At 37.7% G+C, this 26046-nt stretch overlaps 2 protein-coding genes across 2 annotated transcripts; both read right to left on the reverse strand.

The window, feature by feature from the left end:
• Nucleotides 1-3367: 3367 nt before the first annotated feature.
• Nucleotides 3368-4212, reverse strand: LOC148911979 (C-reactive protein 3.3-like). The gene is made up of 2 exons (XM_089028385.1): nucleotides 3995-4212; nucleotides 3368-3734 (listed from the first exon to the last, which is right to left on the reverse strand). Exons 1-2 carry the CDS (start codon nucleotides 4210-4212, stop codon nucleotides 3368-3370), a joined length of 585 nt encoding a protein of 194 aa, XP_088884511.1.
• LOC116288225 (uncharacterized) lies at nucleotides 4140-14518 on the reverse strand. Its single transcript, XM_031694992.2, has 4 exons — nucleotides 14415-14518; nucleotides 4601-4842; nucleotides 4299-4394; nucleotides 4140-4232 (listed from the first exon to the last, which is right to left on the reverse strand). Exons 1-4 carry the CDS (start codon nucleotides 14476-14478, stop codon nucleotides 4230-4232), a joined length of 405 nt encoding a protein of 134 aa, XP_031550852.2. The 5' UTR covers nucleotides 14479-14518; the 3' UTR covers nucleotides 4140-4229.
• Nucleotides 14519-26046: the final 11528 nt, after the last annotated feature.

The raw sequence follows: 26046 nt of genomic DNA on the forward strand, positions 1-26046 counted from the left end.
ATGATTTCTATTGTGTTTCCTTCATGAATTATTTATGAGTTTTTTAAATCTTTTATACTCACTTCAGAATTGTGATCACCATATCTGATTGCTCGTTTTTAAAGTAGTTTCTTTGAATAATAAGTTGTTATATCACGAGTGAGCCAAGTCTAACCCTACGCCTTCTCATAGGAGCATGATCATTAGCTACTTTAAGAAAAAGCTCCTCCCATCGCTCCAACATCATCTCATTAGGACCAGACAAATTTTCAATGATGTAGACCGATCTATAGAACTGAAAGAAAGAAAGAAAAAAAAAAAAAAAGAAAAAGAAAATGAGGATGGAGAAAAGCGGATAGAAGGAATAAAGGACAAAAACGAGGAAAAAATTTCCTTGAAAAACAAGACATAAGAAAACTAGATTTTGTGTAAGAAAACTTTATTTAATTTTCACCAATGAAACGCTTTTTTAATCTATAGAACAAGCTTTAAAAAAAAAAATTATGAATTATGAACGTTACCTGACGAAAGAATTTTAGATAACCTTGAAAATGGACTTTTAATAATGCTGTGTTAAAACTTATATTCGTTTTTAATTTTATTCAAATACTTAGCTTTAGCTTTCATCAATCGAAATATTTATTCAGACCGTTTTAGAAAAATGATTACAGGGGATTGCGGTTGAGTGTTTAGTGTTCTGAAACATGAATCCACATCTCTAACTATATGGGACGTCGAGACGATAAAAAATGATGAACAGTCGAAACAGAGCAAAATTTCATTAGCCATTCAACGATGATCGAGCTTGACTAAGATTCCAAGGTACCAACTGACAAACATAGAGTATATACACCTACTTGCAAGAACGTTGTCATACGAAAATAGAACATTAGTGATTTAGTGGGATAGGAATTATATTAAAAAACAAAAGAAGATCACTGAAGCTGAACTTTTTCTTTTGTCTTTTAATGTATTCCTTTCTCACTAAATTACTAATGTTCTATTCTTGTATGTCAACGTTCTTGCAAGTATGTGTACATGCTTGTCGCGGCTCTTTGAAATTTGAAATTCATTTTGATTTAATTAACCGAATACTGAAACAGCCAAAAATCCAATAACAACCTAAATAATACCGTCTTTATGCCCTTTGGCTGTAAGGTTAACTGTTGACGAAAACGACGAAGGAGTGGACTTATCGCCCATTACTTTGCTTAACAAATACGTGTAGTAGTGTAAAACTCTTTAGTTTTAACTAGCAACATCTTTCAACTAACTAGACTTTAAGGTGGCTGGACCCCCTCACGCTTGACCGCTACCTTCCACTTTTGGAACGCTGGTGCATAAATGGGTTTTATCCGATTGCAAATCTTTTTTGCACATAAGTCACCTAAAGATTGAATTAATGTTTGATGCAGTTTATAGTGAGATCGGACGTCATAACACGTGATTATGATGAAATATTTGTTTTCGTTTAGAAAATTATTTTAGCCTTGCAGAGCGTTCAACACTAAAATGCTTCGTACCACATAATTATATACTGGATGCCTCCATTTGTGGGGATTTTTGAAAAAATCTATCTAGCTAATTATGAGATATTTGAGATTATTTAAATATAATGCATAATCTACTTCAAAACTAAACAATGGATTTCATACGGTTTACCCCGTCTACTGCACTATACGTTTTCACAAAATCGCATAAGTCGATTACCTTCAAAATGTTCCTTTTCAAACTAGATACAGAGTAAAACTAAATGAGCAATAACTTTTGTGAATACATAGCTCTGAAATATTAATTTCGGCCGTATGAAACCCATTGCTTAGTTTTGAAGTAGATTATGCACTATATTTAAATGATCTCAAATATCTCATAATTAGCTAGATAGATTTTTTCAAAAATCCCTACAAATGAAGGCATCCAGTATATAATTATGTGGTACGAAGCATTTTAGTGTTGAACGCTCTGCAAGGCTAAAATTATTTTCTAAACGAAAACAAATATTTCATCATAATCACGTGTTATGACGTCCGATCTCACTAAAAACTGCATCAAACATTAATTCAACCTTTATGTGACTTATGTGCAAAAAAGATTTGCAATCGGATAAAACACGTTTATGCACCAGCGTTCCAAAAGTGGAAGGTAGCGGTCAAGCGCGAGGGGGTCCAGCCACCTTAAACGCGTGTAATTAGTATAGATGAGCATATCGTTTCAAATGCAATTTGGAATTATTTGTACAAGTGGGTTTTTCAAAAAGCTTCAAAAGATATTTGAGATCTTTGAAAAACACGAGTGAAAATTAATTCGAAATTATTATTCATAATTAATAAACATGAAATTTTACTAACAATTTATAATTTGCACTGCAGTACAAATTTCTTTTTTCCGCTGTGTTGTTAGTTAACAGCACTGCTCTTAGCCAATCACAATGGAGTAATTTTATCTTATATATTATAAGTGGCAGAACATTGTCTCCGCTGCCTAGCAACAACACGAAATGTCAACACAAACGCATACAATGTTTCCGTTAAACTTTCAACCGCAATCCGCAGTAACTGTTCATATGAAATAATGTGCATGTTGTGAATGTAAAAGGTAAGGTAAACCAAAGTATAAGTGTCGATAATTTAGAATGCTTTGAAACGCACATGGTCTGAGATAGTAAAACAGGATAAGGTTTGTTCATATGAAATAATGTGCATGTTGTGAATGTAAAAGGTAAGGTAAACCAAAGTATAAGTGTCGATAATTTAGAATGCTTTGAAACGCACATGGTCTGAGATAGTAAAACAGGATAAGGTTTGTTCATATGAAATAATGTGCATGTTGTGAATGTAAAAGGTAAGGTAAACCAAAGTATAAGTGTCGATAATTTAGAATGCTTTGAAACGCACATGGTCTGAGATAGTAAAACAGGATAAGGTTTGTTCATATGAAATAATGTGCATGTTGTGAATGTAAAAGCTAAGGTAAACCAAAGTATAAGTGTCGATAATTTAGAATGCTTTGAAACGCACATGGTCTGAGATAGTAAAACAGGATAAGGTTTGTTCATATGAAATAATGTGCACATTGTGAATGTAATAGGTAAGGCTAACCAAAGTATAAGTGTCGTTTGATTTAGAATGCTTTGAATGCTTTTTGGTCCCCCTGGTCAAACTACTTTCTTAGTATTTTGTGCAATATCGATATTTTGTTGTGGAATTAAATATTGATATAATAATGGGTGGGCGATCATGAATATGCTGCAACTTGCATATGGAAAAAGGGCAAAAAACAACTATTAATGAGTCACCGGCCTTTCAGGTCATTTTTGAGGCACCCGGTGCGCCCCGGTTGGTTACGGCCATATGGGAACACAAAAAGGAGAGCAGATCAAATTCACATTTCATAATTTCTGCTGACTCATCAACTTAGTCCAAGTTAGGAGGTTTCCTTCCTGAGTTGGACATTTTCTGGCGAGATCTGATATTTCAGAGGCTGTCAGGACCTTGTCCCACATGTTCAAGCTTGTGAGGTTGCCTTTAAAAGCTTGCTTTGGATTATATCTTCCTTTGTAGCTACCTTGGTCCTGGCCAAGTACTAAGGCCCCGTCGTCAATCGTCTCATCTGTTGCTACGTTGGCTTTCTCGCCTCTCCTGATTCCATCGATATACAGTACCACCTTACCTGTCACACTTTCCCAAGTGAAAGCAAGATGATGCCAGGTGCTGTCAGTTATCAACTGATTTGGATCTGTATACTTCGCCTTTTCACTGAAAAACACATTAATACGATATACTATGAATACCGTAAGGAAATGTCAATACACATGAGCCGGTCTTTTCATAACTCTAAAGCGAAGGAACGAACTAAAGAGAATTAAATGGTTGACAAAAAACTTCCTCTCCATCACCTATGACAACTTGAAAAAAGTCATATCTACAAAAGATGGTAGCTAGTAAGCAATAATTGTGAATGGAATGCATGAAGAATGGACCAAGGTAAAATAATTTAGTCTCAAAAATGTTCTTACCCCCAGTTGTTGTAAATGCATATCTGTGTTTGGTCTGGCTTTAACATTGCAACAATCGCGTCGTTTAGTGTCGGAGTTGCGTAGCTCAGCAGTGTATGTTCTCCAACTTTTGCAGGATCCATCTGAAACCACATGCTGACAGATAGCATACTCAAACTAGCCGGAAAGGGATTTTCAAAGACAACCAAGTCATTAACTGATCCTCCGGGAAAGGACATCACGTAATCAGAGTTGGTTACTAGACAAAAAGAAAAATATGTAAAGAAAGAGGGACACAGATATTTATATCTAACTAAATACTTACTGTGTACATCACACAACTCTCCTTTCCACTGACAGGGACACAGACATCTGTCTTTTCCAATTGCATGGAAACATGTACCTCCATTAAGACACGGATCTGATTCACATTGTAAAAGTTAATGAACCGATTAATGGACCAAATGTTATAGATAGCTATGATGGATAGGATGAACAAATAGATGATGAGTGGGATAGATAGGACGGAAGTGGATAGGGAGATAAATGTATGAATAGATGCATGAACGGATGAATAGATAGATAGATAGGATGGATGGATGGATGGATGGAAAGATGTTTGATTACCTTCGAGGCCCTGAATATCCAGCCTTTTCTCATGACTACATTAAAAAAAGAAGAACGAGCGTCGAGTACTTCACAGCGACCATCATCCAAGTTATAATTGTAAGCATCACAGTTCTCGTGAGAGTGACAGCTGTACTGACAGATTACTTCTTTTGTGTTTGATGAGCCAAGTATTTTACTGGTGAGTGCCAGGCCAGAAAACTCCTTATCAAACTCTTTCCTCTTTGGTTTACACTGCGAAACTAAAGATTAATGAATAATAAATAATAAATAAATAATAAATAATATTCTTTATTTCTGAGGACTGCATTGAAGCTGAAGGAGGTGTAAAGGAAAAAGAAGACACCACTATTGTATTTTTTAATTGGTACGTACTGGACAATTCATTTTAAGTTTTCTCTGCAGCATTAAAATTGATTTTTGTATACAGTGTCTGGCCCAGTTTCCTGCCGGCACCAGCATCCTGCCAAAAAAAATTCAACTTGAAGTCCCTATCACCCTTCTGACAATATTCACAGTATTAATTCTACATGGGGTAAGATGTTGAATAACACTAAAAAATATATAGTTTAAGTGCAACTTCTTGAAGTCTTAAAGGTTTTTCCATGCCATATGCTAATGCTGTGACGTATGAGGAGTAATCATTTAATATACAAAACACTACTGGTACAGATAAATTAGATTTGAAATACGTCATTGTTTTCCCCATTGCTCTTATAAAAAGCCGGTGTTTTGAATTACGAGGAACAACAAATAACCATAAATGCCTCCTCATACGTCACAGCATTAGCATATGACATGGAAAAACCTTCATAACTTCAAGAAGCCGCACTCAAACTTTGTAATTTTTTCGGGTTATTCAACATCTTACCCCATGTAGAATCAATACTGAGAATATTGTCAGAAGGGTGATAGGCAATTTAAAATATCTCGTCGGCTTTATTTATCTACTTAATCCAATTATTAGCCAAACACTTCCGGTTTCCAAAGACAGTTTTGGCGAACTTTTTGGTCCAACGCATTCGGGAACAAGGAGAAGAGAAGAGCAGGTAGGTAAACGTTCTCATGGCTAAAATTAGGCTTTTTACTGCGCAGTGAAATTACCAATGATTATGAATAAACTCAAAACATGCGAAATACGTCTGGGATCGCTATGATTTTTCATATGATGAAAGAATAATGATGAAAACGTTCATAAACTGAGCGAAAGGTCTATTGAATAAGTTTTCGTTTGAATAATACGTTCTAGAAACAAGGACAAAGTTTAGGCTTGGGGGACCCTTTTTCCTGCCAGTTTATCGTTCGACTTCTTTCTTGTCATATAAATTGAATAAAGATCTGTATTCGTTTGACTAGGAGGTTCTTAAAACTATGTACTGGTATTGATAAAGCAGTAGAAGGGCTGTATGTTGCTTTGGCTGTTTTATTTCTTCAATTCTACAACCGAATAGCAGGAGATGAATGAATTAAAACACGATAAAAACGCAAATAAGCTAGTGCTTGATAAGCCATTCTCATCGTTTTGTAAATGAACAGCAAAATATACTCGTAATAAGTTGATAATAGCTATGTGAAAAATGTATGCGATATATGAGCAGGATATGAAATGTGTTTTAAATGGATAATTTATCTAGTTGTTGTTACCAAGCGAGACATTTGTACATTTCGCGCGCGATAGATGAATAAACCGGACTCGTAACACGCTTAATTTCTTAAATTTACAATTTTAAAATTAAAAATGAACATTTAGGAGTATGAGATTGATAATAACTTTTTTTAAACTGGGATCTATTTGTTTGTGTCTTACATCGTAATATCAATAAGCGGATCTTATAACGTGAAAATTGTATGGCGAGTGAAAGTAGGAGAGCCATTTGGAATTATTTCTCAAGGCGGTGAATGATATCTAACTTGTTTTGCAACTTTTAATGTAAGAAACTATTAGAAAGTGCCTTTTTGCTATTTAGCACCTAAACAACGCAGGGATCTCAATAAACCGCACGGTTATTGGCAGTGGCAGGATACTGGACCAGGTGGCAGGATACTGGATCTCCAAACCACTTCGTTAAAACTACGATGCAAACCAAAGACAAAGGATACAAATGACAAATTTGTTCTTATTATGTTGCAGGATAATTGATTCATGATTTGGTCGGGTTTCAATGCATTAGCTTTTAATAAAAGGGAGCTACGGGGATTTTTAGCTGAAGTGGCAGGATACTGGGCCACATGCACACTGTATCTCTCTGTGGAATTATTATGGGTTTGCGATCATTCTAATGAGAAAGGAATACATGTAACACAATATATATGACGTCAAAAGAAACCAGTGTAAAATGTTTGTTTTAATGTAACCGGCATAAAGGCGAGGACGATAATTTGAGTTTAATTGGACTTTCATGTTTGTCAATTTTTGAGTGAGTTTAGGAATAGTGAATAATAAATAACATAACAAAAACTGACTTGGTGGAGAAAGGTTCCCAAGGGAATCAACCAGTTTATTCAACAAGTTATCAAATGAGCAAGTTGACCAAGTACTAAAAAATAATTTATGAATCTAGGCACTGCCCAAAATTGGAATTCCCATCGTTTTATCCACAGGGATCGATGCCAATTTAGATAAATCTGAAAGGCGAACAAGAAATCAGGAAAAATCGACTTTTATTATTATTTTTGATTCAAGATCACATATGATGTCATTCATAATGAAAAACAGCGGGGAAAAAATCATCGAAATGTACAACAGACTTTTTAAGCGCTAGTCTTTGTTTTTTTGTTTACTACTCTCCTACTTAGGAATTTTTGTCAAGTCTACACAATCCTCCAACAACCATTCACCTCATGGAGCATTTTTGTTCTTGAAAACATTTTCGACAAAGTTTTAATAGTCGACATTTTTACGCTTTGCTGGTTAATTTAAATTGAGAAGGAAATCAAAAGCTAACCACAGATAATCCCTCACAATATCAGGTTAAGTGATATTTACCTTGAATACCTTTTATTCAAATCCAAATTTTGGAGATTTCCGATATTTTTCAGAACAAAATGAAATCGCACTAAACAAACTTGAACCTTGTAAAAAAATGGTGTCAGAGCCAAACATAAACTAACTTGTACTTGTTTTACATAAACATGTTTGGTTGTCCATATGAAAATATTCAATTTTTCTATGGATCGTATTTTAGCCGCAATGAAAAAAAAAAAGGTTTGCAATTGGCAGCAAGAAAAGACATTGCTGGAGGTTATATTTAATTAAACTAGTGAAATTAAGAGACCTTGACTTATCGAAAGTCTTCTATTCCTTTTGTTTTTCAAGTGGGACTGAGGACTTTGTTTATAGTGCTTTTCATTCAAAATATTTACTTAAAAATTTTCCTCAAATCTTTTCGAATTTCAGTTTCTAAAACACTTTTCCATTTTTGTTTCATGCTAAATTTGTTGACGGTTTTTTCGGTCGAGGAATAAATTATATCAAACAGTCAACGGCGGAACGGAAATCGAATCCCTGCAAAGAAACAATGCCCTACTTGCGATGTGGTACCAAATCACACTAGGCCTGAGGTCACATGATGTAGAGCACGTGTGGACTGTTGATATTGTCTAATTTTTTGTGTTTAGAATCAGTCTTGAAAATAGATCGTACAGTCTGGTAAGAGTATTCGCATTTCAAGCTTTTATTATTATTATTTTTTGTATAATTTCTCTTTCATTATGTAAACAGGCTAATTCAGTAATTTTCTTTAATTAATTAATTTAGAAAACCGACTAGAACAACAACTAAAGCTAGAGTTAAGTAGGGTTTGAATTGAACCGAATCAAGGTTAGCGATTGTATATAAAATTGGAATGTACTATTAAAGTAGTCGCGTTTCAAGACTGTATTGGACACAACCAATGTGACTGTTGTCACGTACGACTTCGTCTTTCGTTCGCGATGTTTTCTGTGCATTTGCAGCTAATTTTGCCTTGAAATGAACCGGGAAACCTGAGGTCTGTGCACAGACGTACGGACTTATGTACGTGAGTACGGACGAAATTGACGCAATAAAGTCATGAAAAATGAGCTTAATGGGTTACCAATTTTACTTAAATTAATGTGCCTAGCATTTGAATATTTGTTGTAATAATTTGTTTGAATAATGGTTAGATTCAATTATGCAATAGATTTCTGGCTGGCAATTGCAATTAACTAAACTACTACTTCTTTCTCCTATGCTCACCTTAAAAGTAAGGTATTAAACGGGTTTAATAGTTTTCCATTTTTTTGTGGTATAATAATGTAAATCTGTAAAAGACATCTTGTTATACAATTATAGAAACATCTTAATAAATTAGCTTCTTTGTGACCGAGTAAAAGCTGTTGTTTTTCGATCTGAAAACCTGGAACTAGGGAATACTGGCTTTGCACAAAATGTTCACTGATTGGCTAATTCGTTCTGGCCGAGAGAAGCAGAATCACCTGCTTGGATAGCGGTTCATAGTGTACCAAAGCAAACTTTATTATTTATCTATTAGCAATTCAATTTTAAAAATCTTGCGGGGTTAGAAGCAATTTGTCTTATTTTATTTACTTCTGCAATAAAAGTTCACTTGAAATCTAAGAAAAGTTAAAAATCCAATTACGAAAACTCAATTTGATTGTTAAAGTGGGCATGGTTTAAGCAGGACCAGTTTTGCAAAGTTGACCAATCATAATTTTGAGTCAAAACTTTAACCAATCAGAAAAGAGAAGAATCAGTAGCATTTTTGCTTCAGTTAATAGAAATATGTTTCCTTCTCACAAGTTTTTGATAAAGTCTAAATTATGAGTTGCTTTTTTGTGCTTCGTAAATTTTTGGAGATGTAAATAATGTTCCGTCAAGAAGATTATTTTGCTCGGATTGAAATATCTAACGTTTGAATTGTTCATAAGAAATATGGTCAGATTTTCGCTTCGTTTCTCGTTAAAAAATCTTTTGAAATCCGATTTCTTGAGCAATGACTCTTTTGTTGCTTCTAAAAAAAACTTCAATCCAAAGTATTCACCGTGATAAGAAAGTCTTACCAAAATAACTTTATTTTATCACTGTTTGGTTTTAGGTCTATTGCTAGCCAAGTGACTGTCACGAACTTCAAAGCATTAGAAATAGGGACATTCCATTGAAATAATACGTTTTTAACTGAGTAGATGATTGGTAACTTTGTTTTGATGATTTTTATATCGTTATTGAAAAACTGAAGTGTTTGCAATATGAACATTATTTTCAATCTTTGTGTTTTGGCCTCCAAGTTTGTGCCCCTTAGTTGGACACCAAGATGGCGGCGACATACATATCAACTTATAAATTATGAACAAAAGAAAAATTGCTCCTATTTTGTATCTAAAATTTCTTTAAACTATAACTTTGTCTGAGATATATATTTTTGGCTGCTATTTCGGCCTATGGAAGCTTTGCTTTATTTAATTCCTGCAATGTTATCACGCATCTTCAAAGGATTTTAGAAATAGGAAAATTCGATTGAAATAAATTTTCAACGTTTTTGATGATTATTGTTATTGGAAAACGCAATATGAACATGATTTTTAACCTTCGTGATTTGGCCGCCATGTTTGCGACCCTCAACTGGACACCCGAAGACGGCCGACCTATACATTTCATAACACGAAAGCGAAAGAGCTAGAACGAATGAACTCTTTGAATGAAAAACTAATATTTCTATATAAATTTCCATTGTGATGTTATGATTATTACCCAACAACGAAGAAGTTTCTAGAACGATCTGTATTTCAGTCACTTAATTTAGACAAATATTGGAGATAATGAAGTCAATGTAGTCCAGACGAATATAATATTTTCCCCTGAGAGTTAAAAAAGAAATATCTTTTCTCGCAGGGCCGATAAGTCGCAGCCCTGAGAGAAATTTAATGTAGAATGCTAATAGAAAAAATAAGATGATTTTACAAATTTTTGTAACATGAAAAAAAATGCTTTAAGAGTGACTGTCTGTAACCATCGAGCAAAACGTGGCAAACTTTGAAAAATCGATTTCGCTCATACTTTCAAATTAGATAGGGTAATGTATCCTAAGAATCGCTGTATAGTTGGTTTGATCAAATAACGCTTTATTATGGAGAAAAATGGAATTTTTCAAACACTCCCGAAAACGCCGTTCGCGACAGTAAATTTTGACTCAACTTTCGCGGCTGTTGGACAAAAAATAAGCAACACTGGGAATAAAAACAACCCATATTCTTGAAGAACAATCTATTGAGTACGATATGCGTGACTTTGGGATCAATTGTACAATTTTAAGATAACAAAATAATTTTATTCGCTAGACGTGTGTTTAGAGTATCAAAAAGTAGGTCTTACAAAAATATTCATTCTGAATGTGCTTAACCTCTCAGTCGCGTGAAACTTCGCTGGTCGATTAGTCAGATGTTGGTCTTTCTAGTGATGTAAAGAAATCTTTGGGCAAATGATTGTGTGTCACGCAGTATGTCTTCAAACTTTGGTCAAATTACTCATTTCTGACCTCTGGCCGCTTTCTATAACAGACAAGATACTAGTGTTTATAAGTAAAATACAAACTCAAAAACAAGCCTAAAACACTTTTATAGCCTTAAATAATGTAGCTGTTTAAGAATTCTTACCTGGCAAACTCTGAAACCTGGATTTTTATGAATGTTTTTAGACACAACAGCCATCTGGTTTCTTTCATTACCGACTCGAACTTGCAAACCGCCGAGTGCCACAGGGAGCCCAACCTTTCTTGTTGTGGTGCAAAACACAGGAAACCCAGATTGATTAAAAAATCGTTTTAATTTGTTGTAATGATGATGCAAACACACACAATAAAAAATTTCACAACTATTCCAGTAAAACTTACTAAATTACATGATAATCTATAATATGAATGACTAATAAAGAGGGGGAAAAACTGCAGTAGAACCTTACTAATCAGTGGTAACAGTTCTAAATTGATTCTAAAGAAGTTGAACCGTATACACTACATGCAATTGTTCTGCTCGGCATGTCATCATAAATGATCACCGGCCTCTAAGGTTCATAATTAGTACCGAACAAATGTATGTTAGTAGATGCAGAACATGAAAATCTTTGGAAAGTTTTTACGTATCCTTCTTCGGAACAGGTGAACAGCGTGTCATCATCGGTATCGCTGTTATCCTTGCGAGAATCTGCAGTGGTCTTTGGTTTATATTTCCTACTTTGTCTAGGTATGACATCGCAGAAATCTGGAACCTGGTCATCAGAATACTCCATCTTCCTAAGGGTGGGTAAGGCTAGAGCTGACGATGTCTTCGTTGTTTCAAATTTCGTGTTGGGTATCTTTTTTCCTTTTCCAACGCCGTATGCTCTCCAAACCACAATGTTACGCTTTTTGAAGATAACATCATTGTCAAGGCTTACGCCTTCCCATTTCTCTGTGGGATATGTCTCGGGAATCTGTAAACCACACAGTGCTACACTTAGGCCACGTACGCCACCATGTGATTCCATAGCGGTTTTCATCTGTACTGCGCTCGTGATGTCATTAATTTCCAGAGTTTAGATAAGTGTGCATGTGATTCTTCAGTACAGCAGCTTTGCGATCGCAAGGACCTTTGCCTCCTTGAGGATTTGAAAATCCATGCGCACGTTCACTTTGTGCTTCCTGGAGAGCCTTTGAACTCCAGCGTTATCTTGAGCGTTATCTTGTCTAAAGCTGACGGATTTCAGGTCTGGCATTGCACGTCTCAACTGGAGAATGACGTCAACTATAACTGCTATCACAAACAAGCTATCCTGGTTGCTTTTGTGAACACGTGCACGAGGGTTAGGTTTTGACATTCCTCTTTTGACGAACCAGTCGTGGGTGCCTCTGTCACATACATTTGTTCGGTACTAATTATGAACCTTAGAGGCCGGTGATCATTTATGATGACATGCCGAGCAGAACAATTGCATGTAGTGTATACGGTTCAACTTCTTTAAAATCAATTTAGAACTGTTACCACTGATTAGTAAGGTTCTACTGCAGTTTTTCCCCCTCTTTATTAGTCATTCATATTATAGATTATCATGTAATTCAGTAAGTTTTACTGGAATAGTTGTGAAATTTTTTATTGTGTGTGTTTGCATCATCATTAAAACAAATTAAAACGATTTTTTAATCAATCTGGGTTTCCTGTGTTTTGCACCACAACAAGAAAGGTTGGGCTCCCTGTGGCACTCGGCCGTTGACAAGTTCGAGTCGGTAATGAAAGAAACCAGATGGCTGTTGTGTCTAAAAACATTCATAAAAATCCAGGTTTCAGAGTTTGCCAGGTAAGAATTCTTAAACAGCTACATTATTTAAGGCTATAAAAGTGTTTTAGGCTTGTTTTTGAGTTTGTATTTTACTTATAAACACTAGTATCTTGTCTGTCATAGAAAGCGGCCAGAGGTCAGAAATGAGTAATTTGAACAAAGTTTGAAGACATACTGCGTGACACACAATCATTTGCCCAAAGATTTCTTTACATCACTAGAAAGACCAACATCTGACTAATCAACCAGCGAAGCTTCACGCGACTGATAGGTTTAGCACATTCAGAATGAATATTTTTGTAAGACCTACTTTTTGATACTCTAAACACACGTCTAGCGAATAAAATTATTTTGTTATCTTAAAATTGTACAATTGATCCCAAAGTCACGCATATCGTACTCAATAGATTGTTCTTCAAGAATATGGGTTGTTTTTATTCCCAGTGTTGCTTATTTTTTGTCCAACAGCCGCGAAAGTTGAGTCAAAATTTACTGTCGCGAACGGCGTTTTCGGGAGTGTTTGAAAAATTCCATTTTTCTCCATAATAAAGCGTTATTTGATCAAACCAACTATACAGCGATTCTTAGGATACATTACCCTAACTAACTTGAAAGTATGAGCGAAATCGATTTTTCGAAGTTTGCCACGGATTTTGAATTTTGCCTGATCGTTACAGACAGTCACTCTTAAGTTCTAAACAAGTTTGTAAGTTACAAATTAATCAATAAAAATTAAAAAAAATAAAATAATCACTTTAAAGAATAACAACGATAAAATTAGAAATGAAAAAAGAAAAAAGAAAGAAAGAAACAGTCTAGCCGGGGATGTCTCCTGTAAAGAAATATTGGAAACTATTGAAATGCAAAAAATTGAATTAAGTGACGACATTGTATCCAAATATCCTACAATGACATAAGAGAAAAAAATTATTTCTTTTTCTTGAAAAGCAAATTCAAAGAAATGGCACAAAATAAATCCAAATATACTTAAAAATTGATTTAAAAACGTTATCAGTAAAAAAAAAGTAATCTGTGAATATCATTTTGCAGAAATGTGAACTTCTTCAAATTTTTGTTGAACCGCAAAAATGTTTTCTTAAAACAATTTTGACAATGTTTTTTTCTCTAAAAATAACATTATTTCTAATAACTGAATAAGTGAACTAGATTTTGAAAGCTAGAATGAGCTTAAAACTTAACAATGAAAAAAGTAAATCGTGCAAATTGAAATTGAAACTTTCTCCACATGCAGAAAACAAGAGACACCTTTCATTCACAAAATATTATATTCCTGTTAACTGAAATTGTAACGATTGATGTTATAAAATATCTTAATAATCAAACTGGTCCTACTTTATAAAAGCATTTCTCCAATTAATTAATGACTACCATAGTAGTCGGACGTGTTGAACTGCGCCACTGCTGTATAGATGGCGGTGAATACCAAAAAAAAATAAATTCTTTTTTATTACAAAGACTTCATAGTCTACAGAACAAAGTATAACAAACAAGTTAAAAACTTACCTGTCTTATCTGATTTCAAGATTAGAATGATCGTCGTTACATAGAAAAACAAGGTTAGATCCATGTTTTCAAATGGAGATTCTCTGCTTAAGCTTGGATTTTCAAACTTGTATCACTGACTGAGGTGTCGTACGGGTTTCATCTGCTTCAGCTTACAGTACAATTTGAAATACGAAATAATAGAGTGAAATGATTATTGCAAGACTTGATTACAATATACCAGATAAATACAAAACTTTTTTCCACATGCAGAAAACAAGAGACACCTTTCATTCACAAAATATTATAATCCTGTTAACTGAAACTCATGTTTCTTAATGTAACGCGTTAAAGATTAAAATTACGAGCTCTTTTCGTATGACCAAGTTGGTCCTACTTTAGAAATACCTTTCGCCAAAAATGTATCGACTATAATACTTAGCATTGTAACACGCATGTTTTCTAATATCTTTAAGTTCGAACATGTTGGAGTCGGTGCCAATGCTGTATTATTGCATTGAATAGCAAAAATACGCTTTTTATTACAAATACTGCATTTCTACAGAACAATTTTAACAAATAAGTTTTAAAATTTACCTGTCCTTTCTGCTTTCAAGATGAGAATGATCAAAGTTACATAGGAAAACAAGGTTATATCAATGTTTATGATTGGATATTCTCTGCTGAAGCTAGCATTTTCAAACTTGTATCACTGACTGAGGTGTCGTATGAGTCCCATCTAGTTTAGCTCACAGTACAATTTGAAATACGAAATAATAGAGTGAAATTATTGCAAGACTTGATTATAATATACCAAATAATTTGATTCTAGGCGCGCAATGCATTGTTTAATTGTGAGAGCGAAAATTTTCAAATCTTATCTCATTTCAAAATGAAACATTTTCCAACAACAACAATGAAAAATACTATTTCTTAATGCTATTTTTAAGTTATTTATTTATTTATTTTCGAGTAAAAGCTGATGCTTTTTCGAGCTGAAAACCTGGAACTAAGAAATACTGGCTTTACACAAAAGATTCGCTGACTGGCTAATTCGTTCTGGCCCTGAAAAGCAGAATCACCTGTCTGGATAGCGATTCATGGTGTACCAAAGCAAACTTTATTATTTATCTATTTAGCAATTATCTGAGAGATAAAATCTCAGTAGGTTAAAAGTAATTTGTCTTATTTCATTTACTCCTACAATGAAAACTCACTTAAAATCTAAGAAAACTTCAAAATCCAATTAAGAAAACTCAATTTGATTGTTAAAGTGGGCATGTTTTAAGCAGGACCACTTTTGCAAAGTTGACCAATCGTAATCTTGAGTCAAAACTTTAGCCAATCAGAAAAGAACGGAATTAGGTTTTTGATAAAGTCTAAATTATTAGTTTTTTTTTTGTGCTTCGTAAATTTTTAGAGATGTCAATAATGTTCAGTCAAGATGGTTATTTTGCTTGGATTTAATTAACTAAAGTTTGAATTGTTCATAAGAAATATGGTCAGATTTTCGCTTCGTTGCTTGTTAAAAATACTTTGAAATCCGATGTCTCGAGGAAAGTCTCTCTTCTCTTGTTTTGCCGCGCTGCGGGAATTCTTGTCTGTCACGTTATCAAAAAAAAAACTAAAATCCAAAGAATTCACCGTGATAAGAAAGTCTTACTATAATAATTTCATTTTCTTTGTCAATTTCTGTCACGCATTTTCGCCATTTGATTGAAATAATACGTTTTTAACTGAGTAGATGGTTGGTAACTTTATTTTGATGATTTTTTTATCGTTATTGAAAAACTGAAGTGCTTGCACTATAAACATTATTTTTAACCTTCGCGATTTGATCGCCAAGTTTGTGTCCCTTAGTTGTCAAGTCAAGTCAAGTCAAGTTTATTTCACACACAAAAATTACAGTAGAAAAAATAGGAATATTGATATAGAGTTTAACAGCAGTTATGAAAAAAATTTACTGAATAAATATTTACAAAGTGAGATCAAGTTAGTGTGTATGGTTGTTGAAAAAGTATAAACTATCGAGTCATCAGCCATAACTATCAAGCCAACAGCCAGTTGGACACCAAGATGGCGGAGCCATACAGTTTTACTAAATTATAAACAAAAGCAATCGCTCCTGTTTTGTATAAAAAATTTCTTTAAACTAAAACTATTTCTGAGAGATATATTTTTGGCTGCTATTTCGGCATTTGGAAGTTTTGTTTTATATAATTCCTGGGAAAAATTGCGATGACGTATGTGTCAACGTTTTCAACTCATTTTTGATGATTATTGTTCTTGAAAAACGGAAGTGGTTGCAATATGAACATGATTTTTAACCTTCGTGATTTGGAAACTGGCGGCCATGTTTGCGCCCCTCAATCGAACACCCGAAAATGGCCGACCCATACATTTCATAATACAAGATCGAAAGAGCTAGAACGAATGGACTCTTCGAATGAAAAACTAATATTTCTATAGCAATTCCATTGTGATGTTATGATTATTACTCAACAACTAAGAAATTTCTAGAACAAGTGTCTTCAAACAAATTCTATATTTCAATCACTTAATTAAGACCAGGAGATAATGAAGTCACTGTAGTCCAGACGAACATAATATTTTCCCTGAGAGTTGAAATAAATATTTCTTCTCTCAGGGCCATGAGTCGCATAAGCCGTGAGAGAGTTTTAATGTAGAGTGCCATAGAAAAAATAAGATGATTTGACGAATTTTTGGTAATTGAAAAAAAAATTCCTCTATGTTTAATTTTAAACGAGTTCGTGAGCCGTAAATCAATCAATAGAAAATAAAAATAATTAAAAACTTATCACTTTAAAGAATAACGATAAATAATAATAAAAGAAGAAAGAAACAGTCTGGCCGGGATGTCTGTAAAGAAATATTGGAAACCGTGGAAATGCAAAAATTGTACATTGTATATCCAAATGTCTCACAATTATCTTAAAGAAATAGTTTATTTCTCTTTCTTAAAACACAAATTCAAAGAAATGGCACAAAATAACGCCAAATATATATAGAAATAATTTTTAAAACGTTTTCAAAATGTGAATATTATTTTGTAATATATATATTTAGGCACTGCCTAAAAGCGGAGCTCCAGATACGAAAGTCACAGGTAGCCCAATTTGAATGATTCAGAAAGGTAAAATAAGATCGGGAAAAAATCGTCAATTATTTTATTTTATATTCGATATGAAGATAGTATCTCCCATTATAAAAGCCATGCAGTGAAATCGAATCAAAATGCACTACATTGTGAAATTACATGCTCCCCCCTCCCCCCCCCCTTTAGTGGTGCATGATATTTTCTAGCCCACCCATTTTTATTTATACTTTTATTTATACTTTATATACTTTCGATATACTTGTACGTATATTCAAAATGGCCATAATTTTTGCAAATGGCTGTATATATATATATACACACACACTTGATTGCAGAAAGGTCGTAGTATACATTTATACAAATACCTAATTTATTTTGGTGGCCAACTTAATTGCGGAGTCTGCTACGGCGTCCGTGGTTTTACTTGCAAGGGCGGCCTCATACCTTCCTCTTCTGACAACTTATTAACTTGCTCATGGGTGAGTTCCTTGCCTATCATTTCCTTACACTTTCCAGATGACACAAGGACGTTAAGTTGTTCCTTAAGGTCACTTTCATCTATTTGTGTTGGCACATCTATGAGCTGCTCAATCTCCATATACATTAGGAATCATAGATTCCAACTTGATACGGAAACCTCAAAGAGAAGATCATCTTGGAATGTTGGTGCATCTTTAGATGCCGCATGTATTCATGCAACTGTTCCTTGCTTATCTCGCCGCCATAGTCGCTTAAGATGGTTTCCAGATCGCTTTTAATGGGCGTGTAGAAGACAACCAGGGAGCCTATGTTTTCCCTAAAGGGCTTAGAGACACTGGTAAGCTGCTGCGAGAGCAACCAAACGCTAATATTGTCATGTCCGCCGCTGAAAGCAAGCTTTACTAACTCGGAAGTGCGTCTTTTTACGTCATCCCCACAGGCAATGTCATCCAATATTAACAAAGTTTGCGTACTCGCCCGTCGAGTCTCGCGAGACGAGAACTGTCTATGCCAAAACTTAAGATGTCCAGATTACTCATTGGGGTCTAAGATATCTACGAAGAAGTCGTCATCTTTCACGCCTATGCCAGTCCAGGTTCTTTTGTTCACGTAGGTGGGGCAAAGCAGCACAATGTAGTCGAATCGGTATCTAAAGGGTCCCAACAGCTGCTCTACGACGAACTGGGTCTTTCCGCAACCGGTAGGTCCTACTATCAGAGCATTACAAGGAATATGGTTCGGATCCATTGTATATATGGAGCCCGTTGAAGCAGTCAAAGAGATGGTTAACGTTGTCAAAAGGAAGTCAGACCTGGAAAGGACGGTAGAGATGCAAAGGGAGGAAATACACCGGCTGAACAGGCGCGTGAAGGAATCGTATGAGGAAATGCGCGGTTTGAAGCGCGCAGAGCGGTTTGGCGCTTTGATAACGATGGCAACGTGGGCTAAGGAGTCCGTCGTGGACTTCATGAAGTATCCGCTGTAGATATATGGAGCGATACGTTTGTAATGGCCGCAATCAGGAGTTTGACACTTTTCAAGAGCTGCTTATTAGTTATTAGTTAGTCTGCGACCATTGCTCAAAGAAGTTCAGTAGCAAGCAAATGCTGCAGTACCACGTCAAAAATAGGGTCTGCAAAGCCTGCAAGTATTGTGACGATGATGATTTGTGGCATAGGGCAAGGTGTACCTTCTTGTACACTTTTGACGACGAACCCTGCCTTACCCACGGGGACATCAAACGGCGCTGCTGCAGAACGGAGACCATCAGGGAATTAGTAGGTAGGAAGAAGGAGATAGACCAGCAGTTTTTCGACTTTGACAAGGCTGAAGGGAGTAGTATAGGGAATGGGGGTTCCAGCGCAATCTCAACACGGGCAAGACCCGTGTCAAAAATCCACCTACGGACAATCCCCACTCCAAGTGTGGTTGGGGGCAACAGCGCAAATATGTTAGTCTATATATGGAGTGCGAAGAATGTAAGAGAACTTTTAAGAAAGAAGCGGATTTGAAAAAGCATTTGAAAATGAAGACGAAGTGTATGAGCAGTTATGATTGTGGATGTGGTAAGAAGTTTGAGACTAAGGTTAAATTGTTTTGGCATTGTCAGGACTGTGAGTACGACTACGACGACTTAAAAAGTGCTTGGTATTAGGTATAAAATATTTCCTATTATATAGATGGAATCCCAAAGCAACTTCAGCACGGTGTCAATACCCGGTAACGGTGAGATTGACGTTAGACAGTTTTGGCGTCAGTCAGAAAGGAAGGTTAAAAGGACTCTCCGAAAAGGTATAGAAGAATTAGGAGCCCTGAAAGCGAGCATAATGGTAGAAGTAAGTTTGTCAAAAGACGAGGTAATGACGACAGCAATGTTGCGATCAAAGTCGTTAGTGATATTAGAATCCACGAATCTGGATAGGTCACTTAGTGAAGCCTTAGAAGCAATAATGGAGTCGCTGTCTAACTACACGAAAGAAGGAACGGGTTGGACAGTAGAGGAGGTTGAAGGAATAGAGATAAGTATAGCCAGGTACGTACCCATACGAGGGGGGAGTTACGTACCGCTACCAACGTGGGTAGAAAGGAAGAAGGCTATTGTAAACGTGAAGAATGAAGACAATCGATGCTTTATGTGGGCAATCAGGTCTGCACTGTATCCAGCAGAGAAGGATCCCTGTAGGACAAGTAAGTATCCCACAGATGATTTAGAGTGGGATGGTGTGGAATTTCCCATGCAGTTGATAGACATCCCCATATTTGAGGAAATAAACGATCTAGCAATTAACGTTTACGGAGTCAGAGAGCAGACGATAGTACCGTTAGTTCTGTCAAAAAGTAAAGGAGAGCGCGTACATTTATTCTACCACGGCGGACACTACTCATGGGTTAAACACATTAGCAGACTATTCTACAGACATACTAAGCACAAAGGCAAAAAGTACTTCTGCGACTGCTGCTTGCTGTCATTTACATCCTTAAATGCCCTAAAGAAACACGATGAGATCTGCCGCGGAGTCGAAGAAGTGGCGCAACGGATCCAGATGCCCACCAACAAAGAGCTTTCATACGCAGACCATCAAAAGCAGATGCAAGTGCCTTACGTGATATATGCAGACTTCGAAGCGTTGATAACTAAGGAAGAGCAGAAACGTGGCGCCACGAATAAGGTAGGATTACACGAGATCTGCTCCTTTGGTTACATAGTAGTCAGATCAGATGGTAAAGCAAACCCTCCTGTGATTTACCGAGGTAAGAGCGCAGCTAATGAGTTTCTAGAAGCATTGCGAGAAGAGGAGGGGGAGATTAGAGAACAATTAAGACGTCCAAAGAAGATGGAATTTACCAAAGAGAACCAGGAGGCTTTTAACAAGGCAAAAAAATGCCACATTTGCCAACATACGCTTCTTCAGTTTGGAAGACGAGCCAAGAAAGCGTGGGATGAAGATGGAAAGTATCTAGGAGAAGCTCATTTTAAATGCGGGAAGTATGCTAAGAAAGGTGAGAAGCCGGGAAAGCCCTCCACGCATTGCATTCACTGCCACAAAGCATTTGTTGAGGATTTCTATGTGGATAAGGTTAGGGATCACTGCCACATCACTGGTAAATACAGAGGAGCGGCTCATTGGAAATGCAATATAAACTTCAAAGTAAATCCAGACATGGAGATTCCGGTGTTCTTTCACAACCTCCGCGGTTACGACTCCCATTTGCTACTACAAGGAACAGACGGCTCCGACGTCAAATGCATACCCAACAACAAAGAGCGCTACATGTCCGTAACTGTGGGTAAGCTAAAGTTCTTAGATTCGCAGCAGTTTATGGCGGACTCCTTAGCAAACCTCGTAAAGTATAACACCAACTTTCCCATTTCCAGTCAATACGGCGCGGAAAGGAAAGGAGTCTACCCATACGAATACATGGACTCCTGGGATCGATTCAAAGAACCCCTACCACCCAAAGATCGCTTCTACAGCACCCTAAACGAGTCTGGTATAAAGGATGAGGAGTACCAGCATGCGTTAGACGTGTGGGAAAAGTACTCCTGTGAGAACATGGGCGACTACCACGACATCTACCTAAGGTCTGACGTAGTGCTGCTTGCAGATGTTTTCCAAAGCTTCAGAAAGATGGCTATGGAATATTACGGATTGGATCCCGCTAATTTCTACACGGCTCCTGGGCTCAGCTGGAGTGCTTTGTTAAAGAAGACAAATGCGCAGTTGGATCTCCTAACGGAGTACGACATGTATCGGTTTATGGAAGACGGTATTCGTGGCGGTGTTTGCGGACCCAGCCGACGTTACGCCCGCGCAAACAACCCCTTAGTAGAGCACGACCCAGAGAAACCAACCACATACATTTACTACCTGGATGCGAATAACCTTTATGGTTGGGCAATGTCACAGTACCTACCTGTGAGAGACTTCGAATGGGATCCAGTGAAGCCGATAGACTTCTACATGCAGGTAGGAAAGGAGGAAGACAAGGGTTACGTCTTAGAAGTGGATCTGGAGTACCCAGAGCGCCTGCACGACGAACACAATGAGTTCCCCTTAGCACCAGAAGCGATAGAGATACCATTTAAGCAGCTAAGTCCGCTGCAAAAGCAAATGTGCCCTGGTTACAAACCGTACAGGAAACTAACTATGAACCTGATGGATAAGAAGAAGTATGTGGTACATTACCGCAACCTGCAGTTCTACGTGCGACACGGAATGCGCGTAGAGAAGATCCACAGAGTCCTAAAATTCACGCAGGAACCCTGGATGCGCCCCTACATTGACTTTAACACGCAAAAGCGTACCGCAGCGAAAAATGACTTCGAGAAAAATCTCTTCAAACTGATGAACAACAGCGTGTTCGGAAAGACAATGGAGAACATCCGCAAGCGCGTAAGCGTAAAAATAGTCAGCACCAAAGAGGAAGCAGAAGCATACGTGTCACAGCCAGGCTTCGTTAGATACGTAGAAATGCTGAACTTCTACGTGATTCACATGAAAAGGGCAAACCTCTTACTAAACAAGCCCGTTTACACAGGCTTTACGGTGCTGGATCTATCGAAGCTGCTTATGTACGAGTTCTACTACGATAAGCTTAAGCCAAAGTACGGAGACCGCTGTCGCCTCCTGTACACAGACACCGACTCCCTAATTCTAGAAGTGCAAACGGAAGACGTTTACAAAGACTGTCCTCCCCGACATAGACGAGTACGACACCAGCGGTTACCCGAAGGAGCACTTCCTTTACTCTGCGAAGAATAAGAAGGTAATTGGGAAGATGAAAGACGAAATGTTAGGAAAACCCATCGTGGAATACGTGGGTCTGAAACCAAAGATGTACAGCGTGCTAAAGCTGGACGGTGTAGAAAAGAAAGCTAAAGGCGTAAAAAAATACGTGGTTAAGAAGGACATAACCCACGATTCCTACCTCAACGTATTACGAACACGCAAGGAACAGCGGCATAAGATGAACAGCCTGCGCAGCTATGGTCATCAGATACATAACGTCACGCAGGAGAAGGTGTCACTGTCTGCATTTGACGGTAAGCGATGGATGTGTGATGACGGAGTGCATACGATAGCATTCGGACATCACACGATAAGCAGTTCTTCTTTGACGAACCCACGCGTGGGACCATCATGAAGATAATACAAGATGGGCTGACCCTTCTTAGCTATCGCACTTCGGATCTGGTAAGTTTCCAAAGACCAATTAGGATCCGTAGCTCTTTTGGATCCTCCTTCTAATTCACCCGGCTCATAGAGATATCGAACCGTGACATTACCTAATTTCTTTTCATGGGGGAAGACCGCCCTCGAACTTCTGATGAAGGACTTGTGTTCCACGTGTTTCTTTTTTATGGCATCCTTGGGTTTCATTCCCGTAGCCCTGGCCGCCTCGTTGTTCAAAGCCGCGACGACCTGGGGGAGCCGCTGTGTCCATTCCCTATTGCGTTTGGAGGGATCTTCCAGCTCTTTCCAATACTGGTATCCAAAGAGACGCTCGGCCAGGGTCTTATTGAATCTTTCGACAATGCTTTGACCCCTGTGGTACTCTGCTTCGGCTCTCCTAATTTTAGTGCTGTGGTCTTTCAGGGTCTTAGTAACCACGCCCATGAACTCTGTCCCCGCATCCACTTGCAGCAGCTTAGGCCATTTCAAGACGCGCTTATAAATCCTACCTAGGGCTTCTGCGACTTCCCCAGAATCCTTGCTGGTTATGGGTTCGGCGTCCTTGTATCTGCTTGCGATATCAACTACGGTCAAAGCGTATCTATAGGTCTTTCTTCGCACCTTATCGCGCGGCAAGAAGAGCAAATCTGCCTGATGAACTTCATTGGGGGCATTTACGGTAAAGCTGGGCCTGGGAATGTACTTAGGCACGGGAAGATAAACCTGCCAGAGGGTTTGTTTTTTTAACCAATTCTTAGCCGTTTCATCTGATACCCTGGCCGCGGCTGCAAGTTTCTTGATGGCCGACGCTCCTCTCCAATAGCCTTCGGGTCCATAGTAAATCCCTTTGAGTTTGTCCTCTACGCGGCCCATTATATGAATTCCAAAACGAGATTGATCTTACGTCCGTTAAAATCCACCGTCTTTCCGTCCACTTTGATGGTGATGTTTATGCTTTCTACCAAATGAGACAAATCATATTCCAAAGAAATGGGAGTGTATTCTTCTGAGTCAAATGGATTACCTTTGGGTAGAAACTTGGACATAAGAGAAGACTTTTCTCCATTGTTGTAACTATGGACCAAGTCGCAATAGACTTCGTAAGAGGATGCGACTTTCCATTTCACGTCATATGTACTGCCGCTATTTATCGTGGTACTAGCAAGGCCCAGGAGTTCTACCAATGGACTGCCCATTAAATTAGCGCTTCCACTATTTTTCTTGAATTTCATTTCATGGGGTAATCCTGTGGTAAGAGTATATCCGTGCTTTGCTAGCTCCTTAGCCAGTGTTATAGGGGTGTAATGGGAATCTGGTATTTTTGGTTTGGTGCCGGAAGTTCCGATGACAAAGCCATTAATTAAATTATACCAAGAATTGTACAAAGAGCAACTAACCAACCTAACCCTTTCCGCGCGGATGGGAGGATTCAGATAAGTGGTAAAGTCATTCTTGTCGCTTTCCAAAAAGACGATCATTATATTAGATACGCCAAGGCCACGCCTCCTGCCAGCCCTGCGACTCCTACGAATACCAACTCACTATCTTTTTGTTTCTTAGAAGGCTGGTAGTAATTCTTAAACTGAGGCTTTCTCAACCCCGTTAATGCCGCGGGGTGCGCCTGCGCATAGAGCTTAAAGGCGTAGTCTGTATTTTCGAAGTTCTTGTCTGCCTGCATTTTGTCTTGGTAGTTCTTGTCCAACCAATCCCGGTAGGCTTGTCTCTTCTTATTCCAAGCCTCCACGTCCCTTTGATATTGCTCCAGCGCTAAGTCGTGCCTCTTCCTTTCGGCGTTAGATTCTGCGTTTCTATCACCGCTAACTAATTTATCCAGATATCTACCACCATAATTAGCCCCTGTAAATGCTAAAGCTGCAATGACTCCACCTGCGACTAAGCTAACCATTATACATTAGGTAGGTACTTTTCCTTCCGTAGGTAATCCTTTACCATGATAGCCCCGCCTACGGCAGCGGTCATCTTAGCAAAATTAGCGAAGCTCTTGCTTGGGTCTTCAGTAAAGTCTTCTTTGAGCACTTTCTTACCTACCCAACCAATACCCGCAACGATGGAAGTAATGATAGCTGCTTCTTCAACAGTTTTCAACAACGCGGTCGACATTATATTACAAAGCGAGAAGGTTATTACTCCATTTCAGGGATCTTACTTTTTCTAACCTCCACAGGTGCGTGATATGTTGCGGCCTCCCACTTTACTTTTGGCTTCGTAGCCCGCCATTGTAAGTAGAGGCTGCCTGCTGCTATAGCGACTCCTAACGCGCCAATGACGTACCCAGGATTGATAAAGGATTCCTCTTCCTCCACCTTTTCCTCCTTCTTTGCTTTGTTCTTTTTATTCATCTCCGCGAGCTTCTTTCCGGCAGCGACTCTGCCCGGAGATTTAGCCTTGGTAATCTTGGTATCTTCTACGGGAGCCTTTTCTGGTTGTTCTTCGGTGTCACTCATCTTATATTAAGGGACTTGAAGGACTTGACAAGTAACTTGATGACGACTTGACAATGACTTGGCAATGACTTGACAACGACTTGACTAAGTACTTGAGAATGACTTAAGGACGACTTGACTAAGTACTTGAGGTGACTTGACAACGACTTGACTAAGTACTTGAGGTGACTTGACAACGACTTGACTAAGTACTTGAGGTGACTTGACAACGACTTGACTAGGTACTTGAGGCGACTTGATCAGGTACCTCAGCAAGTGCCGCCTGGAAGACCTTTTCGACTTCTCTGTCCTTCTTGAAGTCCTTCCAAGACACCAGTACCTCCTTCAAGTCAACGTGCTGAGCTACGTGCAAAGCCGCAGAGGCGACTGCCATTAACTTACCGCACTTCAAAGACAACCACCCGCAGGTTATCTTA

Source organism: Actinia tenebrosa, unplaced genomic scaffold (genome assembly GCF_029948245.1).
Source record: "Actinia tenebrosa isolate PJP-AT-01 unplaced genomic scaffold, QUT_ActTen_1.0 PGA_scaffold12__29_contigs__length_12842862, whole genome shotgun sequence".
NCBI lineage: Eukaryota > Metazoa > Cnidaria > Anthozoa > Actiniaria > Actiniidae > Actinia > Actinia tenebrosa.